General features: G+C 45.1%; 1 protein-coding gene across 1 annotated transcript; it reads right to left on the bottom strand.

Annotated features, from left to right (window-relative positions):
* Positions 1-240: 240 nt before the first annotated feature.
* On the bottom strand, positions 241-5,523 carry LOC100822554 (long-chain-alcohol oxidase FAO2). The gene is made up of 3 exons (XM_003571823.4): positions 4,851-5,523; positions 4,116-4,409; positions 241-2,288 (listed from the first exon to the last, which is right to left on the bottom strand). Exons 1-3 carry the CDS (start codon positions 5,133-5,135, stop codon positions 507-509), a joined length of 2,361 nt encoding a protein of 786 aa, XP_003571871.1. The 5' UTR covers positions 5,136-5,523; the 3' UTR covers positions 241-506.
* Positions 5,524-17,808: the final 12,285 nt, after the last annotated feature.

Raw genomic sequence — 17,808 nt, forward strand, 5'->3', positions numbered from 1 at the left:
CTTACTGAATGTTTATGATGTAGGAATATAACCATTTCATGTAAAAGAGAGTCGTAAAAATTCGTTTCTCTTTGGATATACAAGTGATCTTGTAAATTTGTGCCAAATTATGATTGTATATATACATATGCGCTTCCTGCATAAAGATGCATAGTGTACCTGTCACGGGGCAACGATTTTTTTTGTTTGTATTTTGGCACCAAAATTTACGGTGTCACCTGTTAGACCACGATGTTCATCTACAAGAGAATTTGATTCTTTATTATATGAAATATGAGAATATTTCTAGCAAAAAAAAAAGAAATATGAGAATATTACATTCAAACTTGGGGTGAATATCCCAATGAGCGGTGAAAATCCGTGTAAGAATGGAGTATGACGAATCATATATGTGCAGCGGAGCAGTACAAGGCGAGATAAGTAAGTAGTACACCCGATCAACTGACACGCGTATCGATCGTTGGCGAGCTGGGCGGTGATGACACGCCTCTTGCGGGATCGGGCTGCTAGTGTTTCTTGCCGTGCGCCAAGGCCTGGGCGATGTCCTTGGAGAGGCAGTAGGCGACGGACTGTATGGTGATCATGGGGTTGACGCCCACGGCGGTGGGGAGAAGGCTGCCGTCGCACACGTACAGGCCCTCGGCCTCCCAGCTCTCGCCGCTGCCATCCACGGCGCCCTCCCTGGGGCTGGACCCCATCCGGCAGCTGCCCATCTGGTGCGCCGAGGAGAAGAGCGCCCACTTGTCCGTCGTCGAGTGCATGGGTCCCTTCTCGATGGTCACCTCGTCCAGGAACGCCTCCAGGTCCTCGTCCCGGACCCCCTTGCACCGCAGCCGGAGCCCGTCGCTCCGGTGCGTGCCCACCTCGGCGGCCCCGGCGGCCACGAGGATGCGGAGCACGCGGCGGAGCCCGTTGCGGAGCTCGTCCGTGTCGTCGCGGCTCGGGGTGAAGCGCAGGCGGCCCTCGCAGTCCACGAAGCCGGCGCCCCTGTCGCGGACGAGCGCGAATGCGTGCGCCGTGCGCGCGTACCGCCGCATCCGCTCCTTCATGTCGCGGCCGGACTCCCACGGCACCATGGCGGCGAATGCGCCGGGGCTCAGCGCCGGCGTCTCGACGATGGTGCGGTCCGTGATGCGGTGCATGCTCGTGATGATGCCGCCCTCGTAGGACTTGCCGGTGATGATGGTCTGTCCAGATGTCGGCAGCTTGTTGTCCGAGAAGTAGCCCCACGCCATGGACACCGGGTGGAGGTGCAAATTCCGGCCGATGTGCCGGTTCCTGAGCCCGCTGTTGCGCAGCAGCGGCGGCGTCATGAGCGCGCCGCACGCCGAGATGGACACCCTGGCCTCGATCCGCAGCTTCTTGGTGATGCCGTTGCTCATGCACGTCGCCACGAGCCCGACGCACTTCTTGCTCCTCCGCGCGTTGTCCTTGCCGCCCGTGTCGGCGGTGTTGCTCTCGAGGATGAAACGGTCGGCCTTGCACCCGGTCAAGATGACCGCGCCGTGCTCGACGGCGTCGACGAGCCACGTCGTGTCGGTGCCGCGCTTGTCGCCCGTGGGGCACCCGAAGTTGCAGCTCCCGCAGTAGTGGCCCGCGGACGAGTTGCGCGGCACGGCGTCGACGGGCAGCCCGAGCGCCTCGCAGCCGCGGCGCACCACCTTGTTCTGGAACCCTTCCTCCAGGCACGCGTCGGTCACGGCGAGCCGGGAGCACACGGCGTCCATGGCCTGGACGTACCCGTCGCTGCCGAACACCGGGAGCCCGTGCTCCTGCGACCACTCCTGCAGCACCGTCCCCGGCGTGCGGATGCTGGCCGACCAGTTCACCGCGGACCCGCCGCCGACCGTGGAGCCCGTGAACACCATGGTCGTCACGTTGGACGTGCAGAAGATGCCGCCCTTCTCGAAGAGCCGCTCCATGGACGGGCCCTCCACGGAGCTGTAGTCCTCGGCCGTGAAGTAGTCGCCCTTCTCGAGGACCACCACCTTGAGCCCCGCGGAGGCCAGCATCGCGGCGGCCACGCCCCCGCCGCAGCCTGAACCCACGATCACGGCGTCGCACTGCACCGTGTGGTGCCGCGCGTCCGAGCTCACGGCGAGTCCCCTGTCCGCGAGCGACCTGAGCAGGGTGGTGTCGTTCAGTGCTCTCGTTTCCACGACACCGGAGTCCAGTGGCCGCGACGGCGACGGTGACTTCGCCGCCGCATCATCAGCTTGCTCTGTCCGCCGCTTGTCCACCCTGTATCCAATTGCTTTCCAGTGTGGGTTCTCTGACTTCTCGTTCACCTGCACGTTGGGCAAACGGGTCTGATACGTTCAAATTAAATTTTAACAATGATTACATGTTTCGTTCGATTCTTCAGATAAATTATCGTGGACTGATGTTTTATTGTTGATTTGGAATCTTTATTGCTTAGGATTAGGATGTTTATCCATGTGTGTCTACAAAAGAACTGGCGAACAGCAATTCTGGATTAATTCCATTAACAAACTGGATTGTCTTGCCCTGAAGAACTGAACAAATTCGCCGAACTGTTCAGTAGTACCATGGAAACGAAAACATCACGGTAAGTGTTAGGACAGATAAAGAAGACAGCTGCATCCCACCAATGGATAATCTTGACAATTTGTCTCTAGTCATTTTCTTACACGACCACATCAGTCTTACGTTCATTTATTTAAGCTAACTGCCTACGCAGCACTCCCTCGTTTCGTGTTTGCATTAAATGTTCTGCTGGTCACTTTTCAGTTTTCACAGACTGAGCATGGCCACCAGAGTACTGCCTCTCTTTCTCTCCCCAAACCGATTTTTCATATTGATGGCTATTGGCTAAGTAGATTATCTTGAATTGATTAGGGCCGCAGAGAAGTGGGGAGTGGCTCTCAGAAAAAAAAAAAGCATGGCCATTTTACCACAGAAAAAAGAATGCTCTGTAGTGAAGTTCATTATTTTCAGCTTTCTGAAGTGGGGAATGGTCTTCGTGTTATAGTAGTGTTTTAAAACTACTCAACCACACTCGTCTGAAAATTCCTTAAGTTTCAGTCAATCATCTCATGCTTGAGATTGCTTCGATATTAAAGAGGACGGCTTTGCTTTAAAAAACAAATGTTGCCAGGCAAGAGCCGTTCAGGGAAGATACTGTTTTAGCATTTTCACAAACTTAATAGTGAGTGTGAGAGTTGACAAGATCTTACCCTGCTCAAGAGGATGCCTTACGCAATGTGTGACTAATTAACTAAACAGACGCAGACTGATCTTGGGATTCTCTTCTCTGTCAGCCCGGCCATGTTCTAAGCAAGATCCACTCCTCAGTTTCAGGCAACAGATCAAGTTTTCTCTTGCAGATAAAGGAGAAGAAAGGAAAGGTGCATGATTCGATGCACCTTGCAGACTCGCAAACACAAGCATGAAACAAGTGTGAGGCCGGATTCAGTTAGTGGTAGCAAATCAAACGGATTCTGGGCATGAGCTATTCGCAGGCCTCTCTCACGGAGCTGTCCTACTAATTAACTCCAAGCATCTGATCTCTTAAGTAAGCTGAGTTTAGCACCAAGTAATGGGCGCAGAGCAGTGGTAGCAGCTAGCAAGCTGTACTACTCCATTACTACTTCCAGACTCAAACTTAAATGTGTTGTTGGTACATTCTGCATATCGTGTCAGTACTAAATGATGGGGTTTTTTTCCTCCCAGTTGCCAGTTTGCAGCTGTTCTTTGAAAGCAAAAGCAAGTACTCCAGTTCATTTCTATATATCCTCAATAGGTTCTCACCGGTGGATGCCACCCATTTGCAGACAAGAACAACTTGGAGTACATTATTTTTATATTTTCATTTATTAATGCAAAACCTGTGTTCTTCTGCATGTTCCCAATAAAATTATTTAAAGAAACATGGCCCTTTCATATAATTTTGTAGTACGTCAAGAAAAAATGCATGGCCAGGTGTTTGATTTGATGATCCATTCAAGAGCCTCGTCTTGCCAAAAGGGGCCAGAATCACAAGACACTGGTCGGAAGGGCCAACTTTATTATGACCATCATGGCACGACAGCATATGTCAGATTCATGCAAAACTGCACTAAATACAAAGAACAAGAGATTTTGCAAGAGCGTACCATGGCGTAGAAGACGTAGTGGGAGAGGATCTTGACGAGTGTGAAGACGATCCTGAGCGGCAAGAGCCAGCGCGTGCTGTTCCACCGCTGCAGCGCCGCCTCCCGCCGCGCCACCGGCATGTCGGCGAAGCGGCTCACGCAGGGGAAGGAGAAGTCGCGGGCGCCGCCGGAGAAGGAGAGGCTCAGCCGGCCGCAGAGCAGCAGCGTGCCCACCCTCGTGCTCAGCACCCACAGCACCACCCACGCCAGCAGCACCGCCTCCCGTATGCACCGCGTCACCATCAGCTCAGCAACCTGTTTTTTTTTTAAAAAAGTCAGCAGAGAAAAGAAAAGGAGCGAATTACACATCATCAAACGACCGCACCACCCGTGCTTCCACATGAGCTGATGAGCGTGACCTTAATCATAACTCAAGTAGCGCCAAATCAGCCAGCCAAGTGATGCACAAATACAAAATAAATTTGTTGATAATTGACTTGGTAGCAAAGTGGTCCGGCCGTGAGGTGAGAGGCCACACTGCCCACACTGGAAATCAAACAAAAGGACGAATCTATCGATCTATCTACTGGCAATAATTAAACAAGTGAACACCGGAGACTTTAACAAGGCGATTGAAGAAAAAATGATTAACTTCCCAAGGATTGACTGACGAGGTTAATTGGCTGAGGAACGACCACGTGATATCTGTCTCTGTGTAGTAAAACAGGGGAGATAAAAACTGGATCGTCGAAGTACCTCGTCGGGGATGGTGGAGTCGGCGGCGGAGGCGAGGTAGAAGCGCTCGAGGTCCTTGCCGCCGGGCGGTGGGTCGGCGCGGCCGCCGGCGCCGGCGGCCTCCTCGGCCGGCATCGAAGGAATGAAGGCGCCGCAGATGGCGCGGAGGGCCTCCATCTGCGCCGGGTGCATCCCGTGCGTGTACTTGCCCTCCCGCCTCCACCCGCGCAGCAGCGGGTGCGGCCCCGCGCGCCTCCCCGCCGCCGCCTTCTCCTCCTTCCGGCCCTCCTCCCCCTGCACCGCCATTACCGCGCCTCTCTCACAGGAGGATCGATCACCTCTATACTTTACAACTCCCTCTGGCCTCTCTCGTCTTGGTTTAACTCCTTTGCGTGTGCCGAGGGGGGCGCGGCGCGCGGGGTTTATATAGAGCTGCGGGGGGTAGCTGGTTCACCGGTTTGGCAACCTCGCGACTCGCGAGGCGCGGGGAACGAAGAAAGAAGAAGACGACGAGGACGAGACGATTGAGGCAGTAAATAGGGATCGATGGGGGCGATGCGATGGGCATCTGTGTCTATATCTCCTCATTTAACACGGCTCACCAACTTGAGGAGAGAGATTAGATAGAATGGAGGTTGGCCATGGCCCATGGACTCCTATGCGATATACCGATTTTAACGTTTGCCACTACAATCTCGTCGGTCGATCTACAGATATATGAGTTGGTCTTTTAACTTGGAGAGAGAATTCCGTGCATGCCACGAGTCCAATTCCTTCTACGTCACTCACAAATTTAAGGTTTAGCGCTTCTTATCTCAAAAATGTATGTTATCTTTACTATCCTTTTAATTATAGTTGGGGGTGATGGTACTTTCCCAAACATTCCTAAATCTGATCCAATACTCCTAGTTATTACTTGTGTATATACAATTAGCACCAATTTTCCTGTAAATTAGGTCCAATAAATAAAAGAAAAGTGCTTCTGTGCTTTCCTAAAAAAAATCTGCACGGATTTTAAAGCAAATGAAAGGTTGTGATTAGGAGAACAAACGCTACAACTTGTGAGAGTCTAAATCTCAGTTTGGCATTGCTGAATTGTGTTGCGCTGAAAATATTTTATAATTTGTTGTGGAAAAATGCACACAAAAGTAGAAAAAAGTTGTTTAGCCAAACACGAAAACAGTGAAAAGCGGGTGCGAAAAACAGGATTATGAAAATCCTCTGCAATGCCAAATGCAGCCTAAATCCGTAAAACCCATCTGGATATCCACAAGCCCGTAGCCCTACACCCAATGCCCATGCACCCACGGACCAACAAAGAGTCGAAGATTGGCTTCTCCTTCTCCACAGAGACTTGCTCGCACATATTCTTTCTTCTCGACGCTCCCACACCCTTCTTCTTTCTCCATGGCTGCAGCACACTGCGTCGGATTCTCCGGCTGTGCCGAGGTGATGGCTCCAGCTTCAGGAGAGGCTGCTTGGTCCCATGGGCTCGGGTCATGGAGGCGGCACAATTGGACGGAGAGGTAGGAAGGCAGCGACCTAATCACGAAAAGCATCTGTGTGCGTTTGTAACTACTCCAGAGAAAATCATGGGGAAGAAGGGTCGTGCGCGTGGGCAGCCTGGACTTTGGATATGGGCCGGATCTAAGGGCCCTCGTTTAGCAATCTGTTATTAAGTTAAGTACTCATATTGCTTTGAGATTCGTGAAAAAAAAAAGTTTTGGGAAAGCACGGAAGAACTTGCCTAAATAAAAAAAGAGAAAAAGGAGAAACACCTCTTGGTGTGGTGGTGGAATTGTGGGTGCATGACTCTACCCAACATTGTTCAAATTCTGGTGCTCACAATTATACTATAGAGGTTTCCCTTACCGGTCTTTTCATCAAAAAAAAATAAAAAGAGAAAAGTCCAAAAGAAGAAGGGCACGTTCCTTACGTAAAAAAACAGTTTTTAGATTAAAAATGAAAATAATATAATAAACTGCGCAGCAACATGCGGGCACTTAATACTAATTGTGTTGTGGAAATCCTTCTCCACACATTTGTTTTATTATCTGTTTCCAAGAATATGTTGAAATTTTTCTTCTTTTGTTTTTGCAAAATACTGGTCAAAATTTCGTATCGAATTTTAAAAAATAGTTTTGTCAATTTTTGTGAATCTTTTAAATTTTATATCCAAACTACCGAGTTTCGTATATTTTGACAGCAAGTTCCTTAATTGAGATTCGAGACCTTTCACTCAATAAGGTATTTTAATTTCCTTTCTGATATTTAATTTACATGTTGTTATTGGAGTCATATAAGATATGTATGAAGACAATTTTTACCATGTTTAATGCAGCCATTTTCATTGTCTGGATTTTTAGAACATGGGTACATATGAACCTATTTCTTATAACTCCGCAAATAAACATATTTAAGGTTAAAATTTGTTCCAAAACAATAATGCAAAGAAATATATGGGTACAAACTTAGCATAGTAATTTTTCATTAAAGAATAACCATTTGTGACCTGACCCAAAAAAATCACAAAGTGAGGTATGAACTACTATGATGCACTGTCCTATTTTGATTTTAGTTGTACATATAGCTCTTGCCAGTTTTCTCAAAATACTTGTATATTTCGACTTTCAAAGCCTCGTTAATTGTTATACTCCTATTTTTATGCAAATAATATTAATGCTACCATCTATTGGGTGTGGGAAGATGGAGTAAACAGAGATTGGATAATGATTAAATAAGTGGTGCATTTAATTGCATAGAAATATGAAAATGATAAGTAATACTTGTCTTCATAGCTTATTTTGTCTGAAAAAAGCTACATGTGCAAGTAAAAATGAAACGGAGACAATACCTATTAGCATTACCATGGATTTACTTGTGGGACAGTGGGAGTATATATTTCCGAATTTCTTTTACCCAAGCACGTCAAAACAGTTTTCTGAAGAACCATGCATGATATTCTAGCCGGCAGAACTTCAAGAATACTTTGCATCCCAACGGGACCTTAATAGAAGAGGTTAATCCATCGGGTGGATCCCAGACCAGATCAACCTGCAAGAAGAAACAATGGGAGTACTTTCCGAAGTGATTAGTTAGTTAATGGGTCTCTTAAAATATCTCATGAGAGTTTGTCTGAGCTGTGACTTTGCATTAATTTAGGAGGGGGGATATTGTTAGTGGTAGTGATGACGTCTGAAGGTGATATTTTGATAATTAAGTCATGTGTTCACGTTCGAAGAATACTTCGGAGAGGCGACTTGTGGGTGTATGGAACATATGCACACTGGTAGAATTGAATGGTAGTAGTGGGTCCTTGAGGATCTGTGGGGGCACCTGTCATTGAGATGAGCTAGCTGGTGGAGTATTTTATTTCTTTTTGCTGGGAATACCTGCTTTTTTATTAATCAGAGATACGGATTATGTTGATTTGGTTGATAATTAAATATTTGGTGGTATTCATGTCCCTGGTGCAGTGTGTGGCTGATTGATGTACACGCGTTCGGCGTGCACACTATAATTGGTAACCGAACAATTGAACTACGTACGTCTGAAATTTGACAAGGTTTTCCTTTTCGAACTCCGCGACTATCTGAAGCTCGAAGAAGCGCTGAATATGCAGTGGTTCTATCTTCTTATTTCGGGCGTCCTCGGTCTCGTTCGCTTACCATCCGAGGATACTATTAGCACACACGCATAGCTCACAAAATAAATGCCCATCCCTTTTACGTTGAAAAGAAAAAGTCCATACAGACAGACAGCGGGCTGCTGTAAAAAATAATTCGCCCGCCGTTGCTATCCTCTTGGTCGCGGGCGAAGGGAAACGCCGATGACCTCCAGTTAACGAGGTAGTGTAGTCGTAGAACCATCCAGTGACAGTGTGACACGGTTCAGATCAGATCTTCGACAGAAGAGATAGCACCTTTAATCACGACAGCCACTGGCGGTCAATAAAACGTACTCCTGCACCGTTGAACTCACATAAACAGAAGGACCCCTCGACAGCACGACCATGGCATGCATCGGTCGATCAAAAGGTTTTAGCAGCGAATCGGGAGCCTGCCCTTACAGGTCAAGTTGCCTGAACGTTCCCGGGCAAGCAGACCCAAGGTTCCGCTGCGATTGTGTACGTTACTAATTTGTTGCAGGCCGGCCGGGGCTTAGCTAGCAGCACGCGCCGCACGCCGAGATAAGCTTAGCGCCGGATCCCCAGAGATCCTGGGGGTTGCCAAGCGTTTCCTGCGTGCCCGTGCTTAATTTGGGAGAGAGGGAAAAAAGAAGAAGGACACGGATGGAGGGGCTGTTGGTTTAATCGCGCGCTCACATCGTGGCAAGCGAAACGCACCCATCTGCTTAACTTGGCATGCATCGATCGGTCAAACGCACCCCTGGACGTGTTTCAGTCGCGCGCTTACATCGCCGGATTAATTCGGATGACTTTCATTCGCACCTGTCGGTCATCCTCGAGATGAGTAAACACAATTTTCTTCCGGAGGCTGTCGCAAAGTCGCCGCCTCGTCAAAACAATCTGGCGACCGATGCGTGGCCTCGCTCCAGCCGAGAAGAGAAATTTAAATGGTGCTTCCAAGTGGAACGTACGTCCAACGTCGATGGCATGGAGCCTTTGGTTTAAGCTCGGAGCAGCAGGGGACTGCATTGTACTGTATTGCCAACTTATCTGCAAGATTATGATTGGACAAGAAGTAGATGGATATATGACAACTAAACAAGATAGATAACTCTCCGTGTCCGGTGAAAACCTTCGTTCGGTGCAAACCGTGCAAATTTCATAAAAAACCATGTTTAAAAGTTTCAAAAAAATTCTACAAAAATACCATATGTTGGGACTGTGATGTTCTACAAACCTGCAAAATTTCAAATTCAAAGTCAAAATCATTTGGAAGGAATTAAAATGAGAAATTTACGATGAATAGTGTCAGACATTGAAAAATCACTATTCATGCAGAATTTGTTTTTTCGCTGCTACCAAATGCCATTGAGTTTGGACTTGAAATTTTGTACATATATAAAACATCACTTTTCTAACATATGTAATTTTTTCGAGAGTTTTTTGAACCTTTTTCGGAGTTTTCACAGTTTGCACCGTAAGATGGTTTTCACAGGATATTTTGCCGCTCCGTACGTACTGTGCAACGCGTGCAGATCTCTCTCGACATAGCCAACCTCCAGATCAGAACTCAGTTCAACGCGTGCCTACACCGAGTTGCAGGCTTGCAGCACAGCACGGCAGCAGGGGACTGGAACCGTACCCTTAAATTTCACCAAACAGCTTGCCCATGTCATGTGTCCCACGAGCCGTCGAGATTGCAGACGGCATAAATGCACCACACCCATTGGGCGATTGGCGTAGCCGCGCGCAAAACCTTGGTCCGAAGCCACAAAAGGCGACGCACCGAAAAACGGCAGGGTAACGAGTACAGAGATTGATTAATGGGGATGATTGCTAGCTGGGGTGGAGTACTAGCTAACTCCGTGACAAAAGTAGCATTATAGCTATATTTGAGGTAAAAACATGTGTAAATTACCGGCCCATTATTAATGATACCCGCAGATCCACGTGAAGGCCGTTTGGCAGCCCGGTATCGAAATGGTATCGGCCCGTAAAAAACCCTAGAAACACGCCTGCGTTGTTTCCACGAGAGCGGACAGCGAAGATCGATAGGTGCGCGAAGCTCGATCCCGCGGGCTCTCCGCGGTGGGCCACATTTCCGCCGCAGCCTCTGACGAGTCCTCAGCGGCGCAGCGAGTTCTTGCGGAGGTGAAGCTCGATCCCGGTGGGCGCTCCGTCCTGCCGACGACTCCCCGGTGGCCTACGACTCCGTAGCGGCCGACGAGTCCGCGGCAGGTCGTGGCTACTCAACGAGTCCAACTGCTGCCGCTGGTCCTGCCACCATCTCTCCTTACCTCACACCTCGTCAAGTCGTGAGGCTGGATTTCTCGCCGGAGGTTTGTCTCCGTCATCCCCTTCTCTCGCCTAGAATTTCTAGGTTCGTGCTCTTCTTAGCCTAAGATCCATGGGATTATTCGCTGGTTTAGGAAGATATCTGGTTGTGTGAGAGCAGATCAATTTGTCTGTTTGTTGTTCGCCGTGAGAGGCAAGCCGACCCCCATAGGCTCAATTTGTTCGTTAGTTTGTTGCCAAGAAAGGAGAGATCGAGAGAGTGAGAGTAGCAGCCAGAGGTAGAAGAAGAGCTGCAGATTCCTGTCGTGGCAGAAAACCAAGCTGCTGCTGCAGGGAGAGAGGCGTCTCAAGGTTGAAGGGTCTGGAGCGATTCTGCTCCAGCAATTAATTCTGTTGCCAATTGACTATTGTTATGTAGTCATTCCTTGGCTTGACTGCAATTAGATAATTTACTTATATAAATATTCGGTTTAATAGATCATGGTCAAGCGTAATCAGTTGCTTTCCTGGTTATAGGTACCAATCCACTGGACACTCATTCGAGTAGATGAACCACCTCCATCGTGGGATCCTGTACTGACTCCAAAATTTGGCAAGTAACTAATCCTTGTATGTGAGTTGTGTTGATCTACACCTGATCTTGTCTTTTCAGAAAAATGTTCTATGCTCATGCTCCTTTAATCTTGAATTTGTCTTTTCTATAATGAAATTACTGCTTGTTCTACTATGCATTTTTTTATTACTGCTTGCTTGTCTTATTTTCCAGTACAATATGCTTTATGTTGATTGTTCTTGTTTACTTTTACTGTTAGAATGGATCCTGAGAAGGTAGAACGGATTAAAAAACGGAATCCTGATGAAGAGGATGAGTTTATTTTCCTAATTTTTCCAGCTCTATACTTGCATCTTCTGAATAGTAAAGTCCAAATGAAAAATAAGATCAACTTACAGTTTTTCCAATAATGAAACCGAGGTTTCAGTACTTCAGTTTAATAGGGCAAAAGCTGAAATGTATTTTCAGTGTTCATTGTTAGGCAGGTCCCATTTACAATAAAACTATTCAGAATGGTGCAAATAATAGATGATAAATATCAGAATATATGTTTTAGCACTTCTTATAACGTTAGTTGAAGGTTCTTAATTTTTATTGGGAGAGAATAACCCAGTTCTTTGACTTTTTCAAGTTCAGATTTTTTTTTTGTACATTGTCAAACGTTCTATCTCACTAGCAAGCAGCATGTGCTCTATTTATTTGCACACTTTCTCAAATTCTATAATATTCCAGTTTTCAGTCGTCTCCTAAATATAAATTGTTGTTTGCTGCTTAAATGAGAGATTATTACAGCTGAAGGAATAGATTGCTGGAGATTTTTCATTTTTGCATGGTTAATCTTAATTTGGAGCTATTTTGCAGGACCAGTAGGCAGTAGGAGTTGGATTCAGACCTCATGTTATTACTATTCAAGCTGGAGAGGTATAACAGCAACTTGAACTTATTAGTAACACCTCATGTTATGCCTGTTCATGCCTGTTGACTTCACATTTTTAAGCTGGCTTTGTTTTAACGTAAGACCGCAAGTTAATTTACTAGTACTAAGCTTGAATTTTTAAGGTCAGTTGCCCATGATGTTCCTGGCTGACCAATACAATCTTGCCCCTTTGCATACATGAACACGAAACACATTAGCAGCTGCTCCTGCAATCATCGATCCAATGGATCTATTTATATATCTGTACAAAGTATAAACTATTACTACCGGAAGAACAAATATTGTAATCCCAAGTTGTCGTTTAGCCATAGATACATGTGTCTGCACTGCTTTCTCATCTGTTTATATGTCCATATGTTGCATTTTTAACTTACTTTGACTGTCGATTCAAATTGATGCATTTTTAAGATCGCTGTCTTTTACAGGTAGAAGCGATATCTGAATTCAACTCTGGAGAAAGCCCAGGACATCACATAAAAAACCGAAGGCTTGTCAAAAATTGTTTCGGCTTAGAATGTTTCATGTGATTCATGTGAAGATGTCAATGTTTTTGTTGCCTTATGATTTGAGACTTGTCAAAAACTAGAGGCTTTATTTTGTTTCATCTAAATTCTGAACTGATGTACTTGCTTGCATCAACTTCCATGGTATACTCCAACGTTCGCTTTTGAAATCACCTTTGAAAAAAAGTTTAGATTTTTACTGTATTGCTGTGATGAAGTGATTCTACTTTTCTCTTGTGAAGGAATGACATCAGATTGTTATTCCCAATGAGCATGTTTTGATTTTAATCTATGCTGAATGGTTAGTGCGGCAAGAAATTTTTATAGTCAGCGAGTAGTTGATGAAGAGAATCATGAAAAAAAAATAGATTTTTATTACTTTGTCGGGATTGCGGCCAGAGTAGTTTGTTTGCTGTGGTTTGTGGTGAAGCAACCAAATTAATGGACAAATTAATCCTTGTGTGCCAAAACGAGGGGATCGGATGAGAGTATTGGAGTGGAGAGAGTATTAGGGCAGAGGAAGAGTATTGGGTGAAGGACGTGTTTTCACCCAATCCTCTTGTGTATAACCAGTAATACACTACAACACACTACAGCCAAACGAGGCCTAAAGTGTGAATTGGCTACAGGGCAACAGTTTCTCCGTCTGCTGCCCGCGAGGGTCCGTCGTTAATGCCGCTGTTGGATCCGTCGGAAGCGTCCGTCGGCCGGCGCTGCATGCAGGACCAGCCATTTCGATGGTCCCGGCTGTACTGGCTAATGAGGTTTACTCTTTTGAGGTTTATTGATTTTTTATCGTTACTACGAGTAGTTTGCTTGATTGCTTCCACTTGCAATTGGATAGCAACGGCCAAAGAAACGCCGTCGTTGTCGACGATGGATGATCGACGCAGTGGCAGCCATGCACGTACGGCACCATCGCGCCAACGAACCTTGTCTGTTTGGCGTTTAGCCCTCGGCCAGGAGCACTTGCTCCCGGTTAAAAAAAAAAATCTTTCATGTGTCTGAGTCTTTTGAAAGACGTCCTGTGTAACAACAAAGTTTACATCCTGTATTAAAGTTTTGTCTTTAAGAGCAGTGAAATGAAATTTGTTTTTCCGTTGAGGACATAAATACGTTTTTTTAATGAAAATTTATGAGACAATAACACCTGCCGTACATAAACTTAAAGCGACAAAAAATTTCCTACAAGAACTTGAAAAATGGGGTCAAGTGGTCCAAACCTTGTATTGCGGATTCACTTTTGGTCAGATGCGCTCCGAAGCCGCCACATGTCTTGCCAACGTGGCAAAGTCACACGTCGAGGGCTTGGTATTTTCTTTTTTCAAAAATCCTTGTTTCCCCTATGCTCTTGCGAACCCCCCCTCCCCCACCGCACCTTATTCTTGTTCTTCTCCCCCAAAATCACCTGCGGCTAAAGTCTAAATCGACAAATCCCTGACGCGGCGAGGGAGGAGGGCACGTCATGGTCAACATTGGTGAGTCTGGGTCGAGCAGACGGGCTGGTCACGCAGGCAGTGGTCTCGTCTTCAGAAAGGTCGCCGGCAAGGAGTGGGCAACGGGGACCGGAGAAGTTTACAGGGCGGCGCCGCAGTCGCATGTGAAGGTTTTCGCAAGAAGGGAAACATTTTTTTTAGTAAAAAGTACCAAGCCCTCGGCGCGCAATTTTGCCTTGCTAGCAAGACACGTGGCGGTTTCAGAGTGCATCTGACCAAAATTGAATCCGCAATAGTAGTTTTGGACCACTTGACCCCATTTTTCAAGTTCTTGTATGAAACTGTTCACATGTTTCAAGTTTATATATTGCGGGTGTTATTTCCTCAAAATTTATGAACACAGATAAAGCATAAGCAATTATAAGTGTAAATTAGGTTAAAAAAATAAGCGTACTTTGTTTTTTACACTTGTATGTACTTTTTAATAACTTTACACCCACACGACTCCTGAGGCAAAGGATCCTTCCAGCGCTATTTCGCCTTCAACAATCTTTTTCGGGAGACTTTTTTTTTTGAATAAACACTAGGAAAAAGAGCATATATCCTCATCTGAATTCGCAAAATACATATTCTTTGATAGATTTCCCAAAAACCAGAAGTAAAAGTTGTGTGATTACGCCACGAGAAATGGTTAGGTAGTAGTCATAGTTGTTATAAAAATGAAGGAGAATTTTCATGAGATTGAACTTCATGAAAAAAGTTTATTCAAATTATACGCAAAGTAGTTGAAAGGAAATAAAAAATGATATGGTTTAAAATCCTTCAGATCAAACAAACTGTGCAAGAAACATTTCTTAGGAATAGAATTCTCAATAACTTCTATAAATTTCATTTGAATCAAAGGAACCCTCGTAGAATCTCATAATCAGACCCAGATATGTTTATTTTGCGAGACAACAGTCATAGCCACGCCCGATTTTTTTCGAAAAGGAGAAAATACCCCCGGCTTCTGCATCGATTGATGCACACAGCCAATAGCCACGCCCGATGAATATTTTCTCATCCCTTTGTACTTGCATGAATCACAGTGATCGAATCAGATAGTTATTACATTGACTTGGAAATAGTTGTTTCTTAGTAGCCGTGAATTGCAAAACTGTACTCGATGTCATCTTCTCCCTCTAATTCTCTCCACCTCGATCCCATACTCCCATAGCAAAGCGGGTTGAAATAAAAACTTATGAAGAAATAATGCATATGACATTTAGTTCATGATGAAATTTAACTAAATATGCATATAGCTCTTGGATACGTACCATGACAATTTCGTGGGTTACTCGACTGGCGATGCGGCTTGTGCAGACGAGTACTCATCTACATATAACTCTTTATCCTAGTGACTGTGCGGCGAGACGACGATACTAATATCACGTCGTCCTTTCGTCCTTTCCATGACATTGTTGTGTTCCTCTCATCCATCGAGGAAGCCATCAAGAACGGTACTCATTTTCTGTAGAACCAAGAACCATACTGCTTGATAAATAGATGCCCACGACACTGTTTTGACATGATTAAATTGTGGCGGATTTATTTTTTACGTAAGCATCGCCTTTTTTCCAGGGACTGTTCAACAGTACAATTGGATCGTCCGTCTCCGTCGTCGTCCTTCCGCAGAACTGTGTAGCGTAACTGTCCCAGAGAAAACGATCGAAAGATTCGTACACTTAATTAATTAAATTTTGTTTTGAACCGGGAACAGTACGTGCCGATGGATGTTCTTGAAGCTTCAAAATACAGTACACTTTGATGTATGTCACGTGCGTGCACATCCATGGCATCGTGTTGCAAATCCCACAGGGAACGAAAACGTTCGAGAAGATCATGCATGTGTACCACTCGTATTAAAGTAATTCTTGCCAGACGTCGTTCACATTTGGGGAGAATGATCGAGAAAAATGCTGGTCGTAGTACTGTACTACTCCACTTAATTTCTTTACGAACCAATGACCGCATTGATTGATGCTCCTAGCTAGGTGTTAAAACTATCCAAAACAGTAATGGATTAACAGAACCAAGAACAATATGTCTTTTGGGGAAATTGTTTGTCCTGGGAAATATTGAGCAGTAGTCGGCAAGACAAGTACGTACGCCCTACTTCTTATTCGATATAGTATTGTTCAGCAGTGCCGTTGGTAAGCCGTCGTTCTATGTACTAATCGCCTTGCAGCTACTATCTCACAGAGGAAAACGATGAAGAGCCCTTAGTACTGATTTATTTTCAGCAACCGAGAACGGTACCGATTAATAGGGTTTATGACACTGTTTTGGGAACATTAATTGATGGTCTTCAGGCGAGACAATGAAGAGTTTTTTTTTTTTTGCGGGGAGAGACAATTAAGAGTTCAGGACCAATAAACTGTTGTGTGATTCATGTGCAGAGCAAATTCTCGCTGTACCGCACGAAAATGACAGGGTCCGGTCAAGTTCATTATTTCTCCTTAAAATTCCTTTAACATCAACAAGTACGGTGCACACATCATTCTCTGGAAATGTAAGTACAGTGTTCCCTCCATTCCGTTTTGTCCCAAGTTATTTTCTTTTTGAAATCTGACCGTATGTTCTAAAATATCAACATGTACGATATCAAATTAATACTAATGTTAAACATGAAATATAATAAAAAATGATTTATGCCGAAACTTAAATGTGCTCATTAACGGAACAAAGGGTCTGTCACGAACAACGTCACATCTATGAACATTTGATTTCATTTGAACTGAAAAACTCCTCAACATGTTTTGCTGGTGACTTAATGTTTACAACTTCTTAGTAATATGCACATTAATTAATCATGTCAGCGGATTAATTAACCAAAAGGTAACATGTCAAAAAAGTCATTGACCAAAATTTGGTATTTGTTTGGATGGTTGTCAACCATTTGGCAAGACAACGTCTTTTAGCCAACTAGTATTCCCTCCGATTCAACTAATACGGACCGAGGGAGTACTTATTTTTTGCCAAAGCCAGCCAAGTTATGGGCTAAAGGATGTTTGGATGGTGACCAAACGTTACCATACCAAATTTTTGGTCATTGACCAATATTTGGTCCTTCTTTGGATGAAAGCCATTTTTTTGACAAGCTAATGCCCTACCCATTACTTTGGCCGAAATGGGCTAACTCATGAAGAAGCATTTGGTTTGGTGCCAAAATGCACCCTACCAAATTTTTGGTCATTGACCAAAATTTGGTAGTTGTTTGGATGGTTGCCAACTATTTGGCAAGCCAATGCCTCTTTGCTAACTCTAGTTCAGTTTTCGTCTAAAGTTGGCCAATTCATGGGTTAGCAAAAACATAACCTTTTTTGGCAGGCTAGCCAGATTTTGGTAGGGCAACGTTGGACTCAATCCAAACGTACCCAAAATCTCAACCAAGTTTTTGGGAAGTCAATTGTCAGCTCAAACCAAACAATCCTAAATTGACCCTGCAACAATTTTTATTTAGAGAAAAGTCTATTTTAAACCCTGACTTCGTACATAGTCTGAATCAGACCTTAACCTTCTAATCTCTAAATTTCGAACCTTGACTTACTGATCCCGGTTAATTAAAATCCTTAATTCCAGAAATCG

The sequence above is a fragment of the Brachypodium distachyon genome, chromosome 3, assembly GCF_000005505.3.
Source record: "Brachypodium distachyon strain Bd21 chromosome 3, Brachypodium_distachyon_v3.0, whole genome shotgun sequence".
NCBI lineage: Eukaryota > Viridiplantae > Streptophyta > Magnoliopsida > Poales > Poaceae > Brachypodium > Brachypodium distachyon.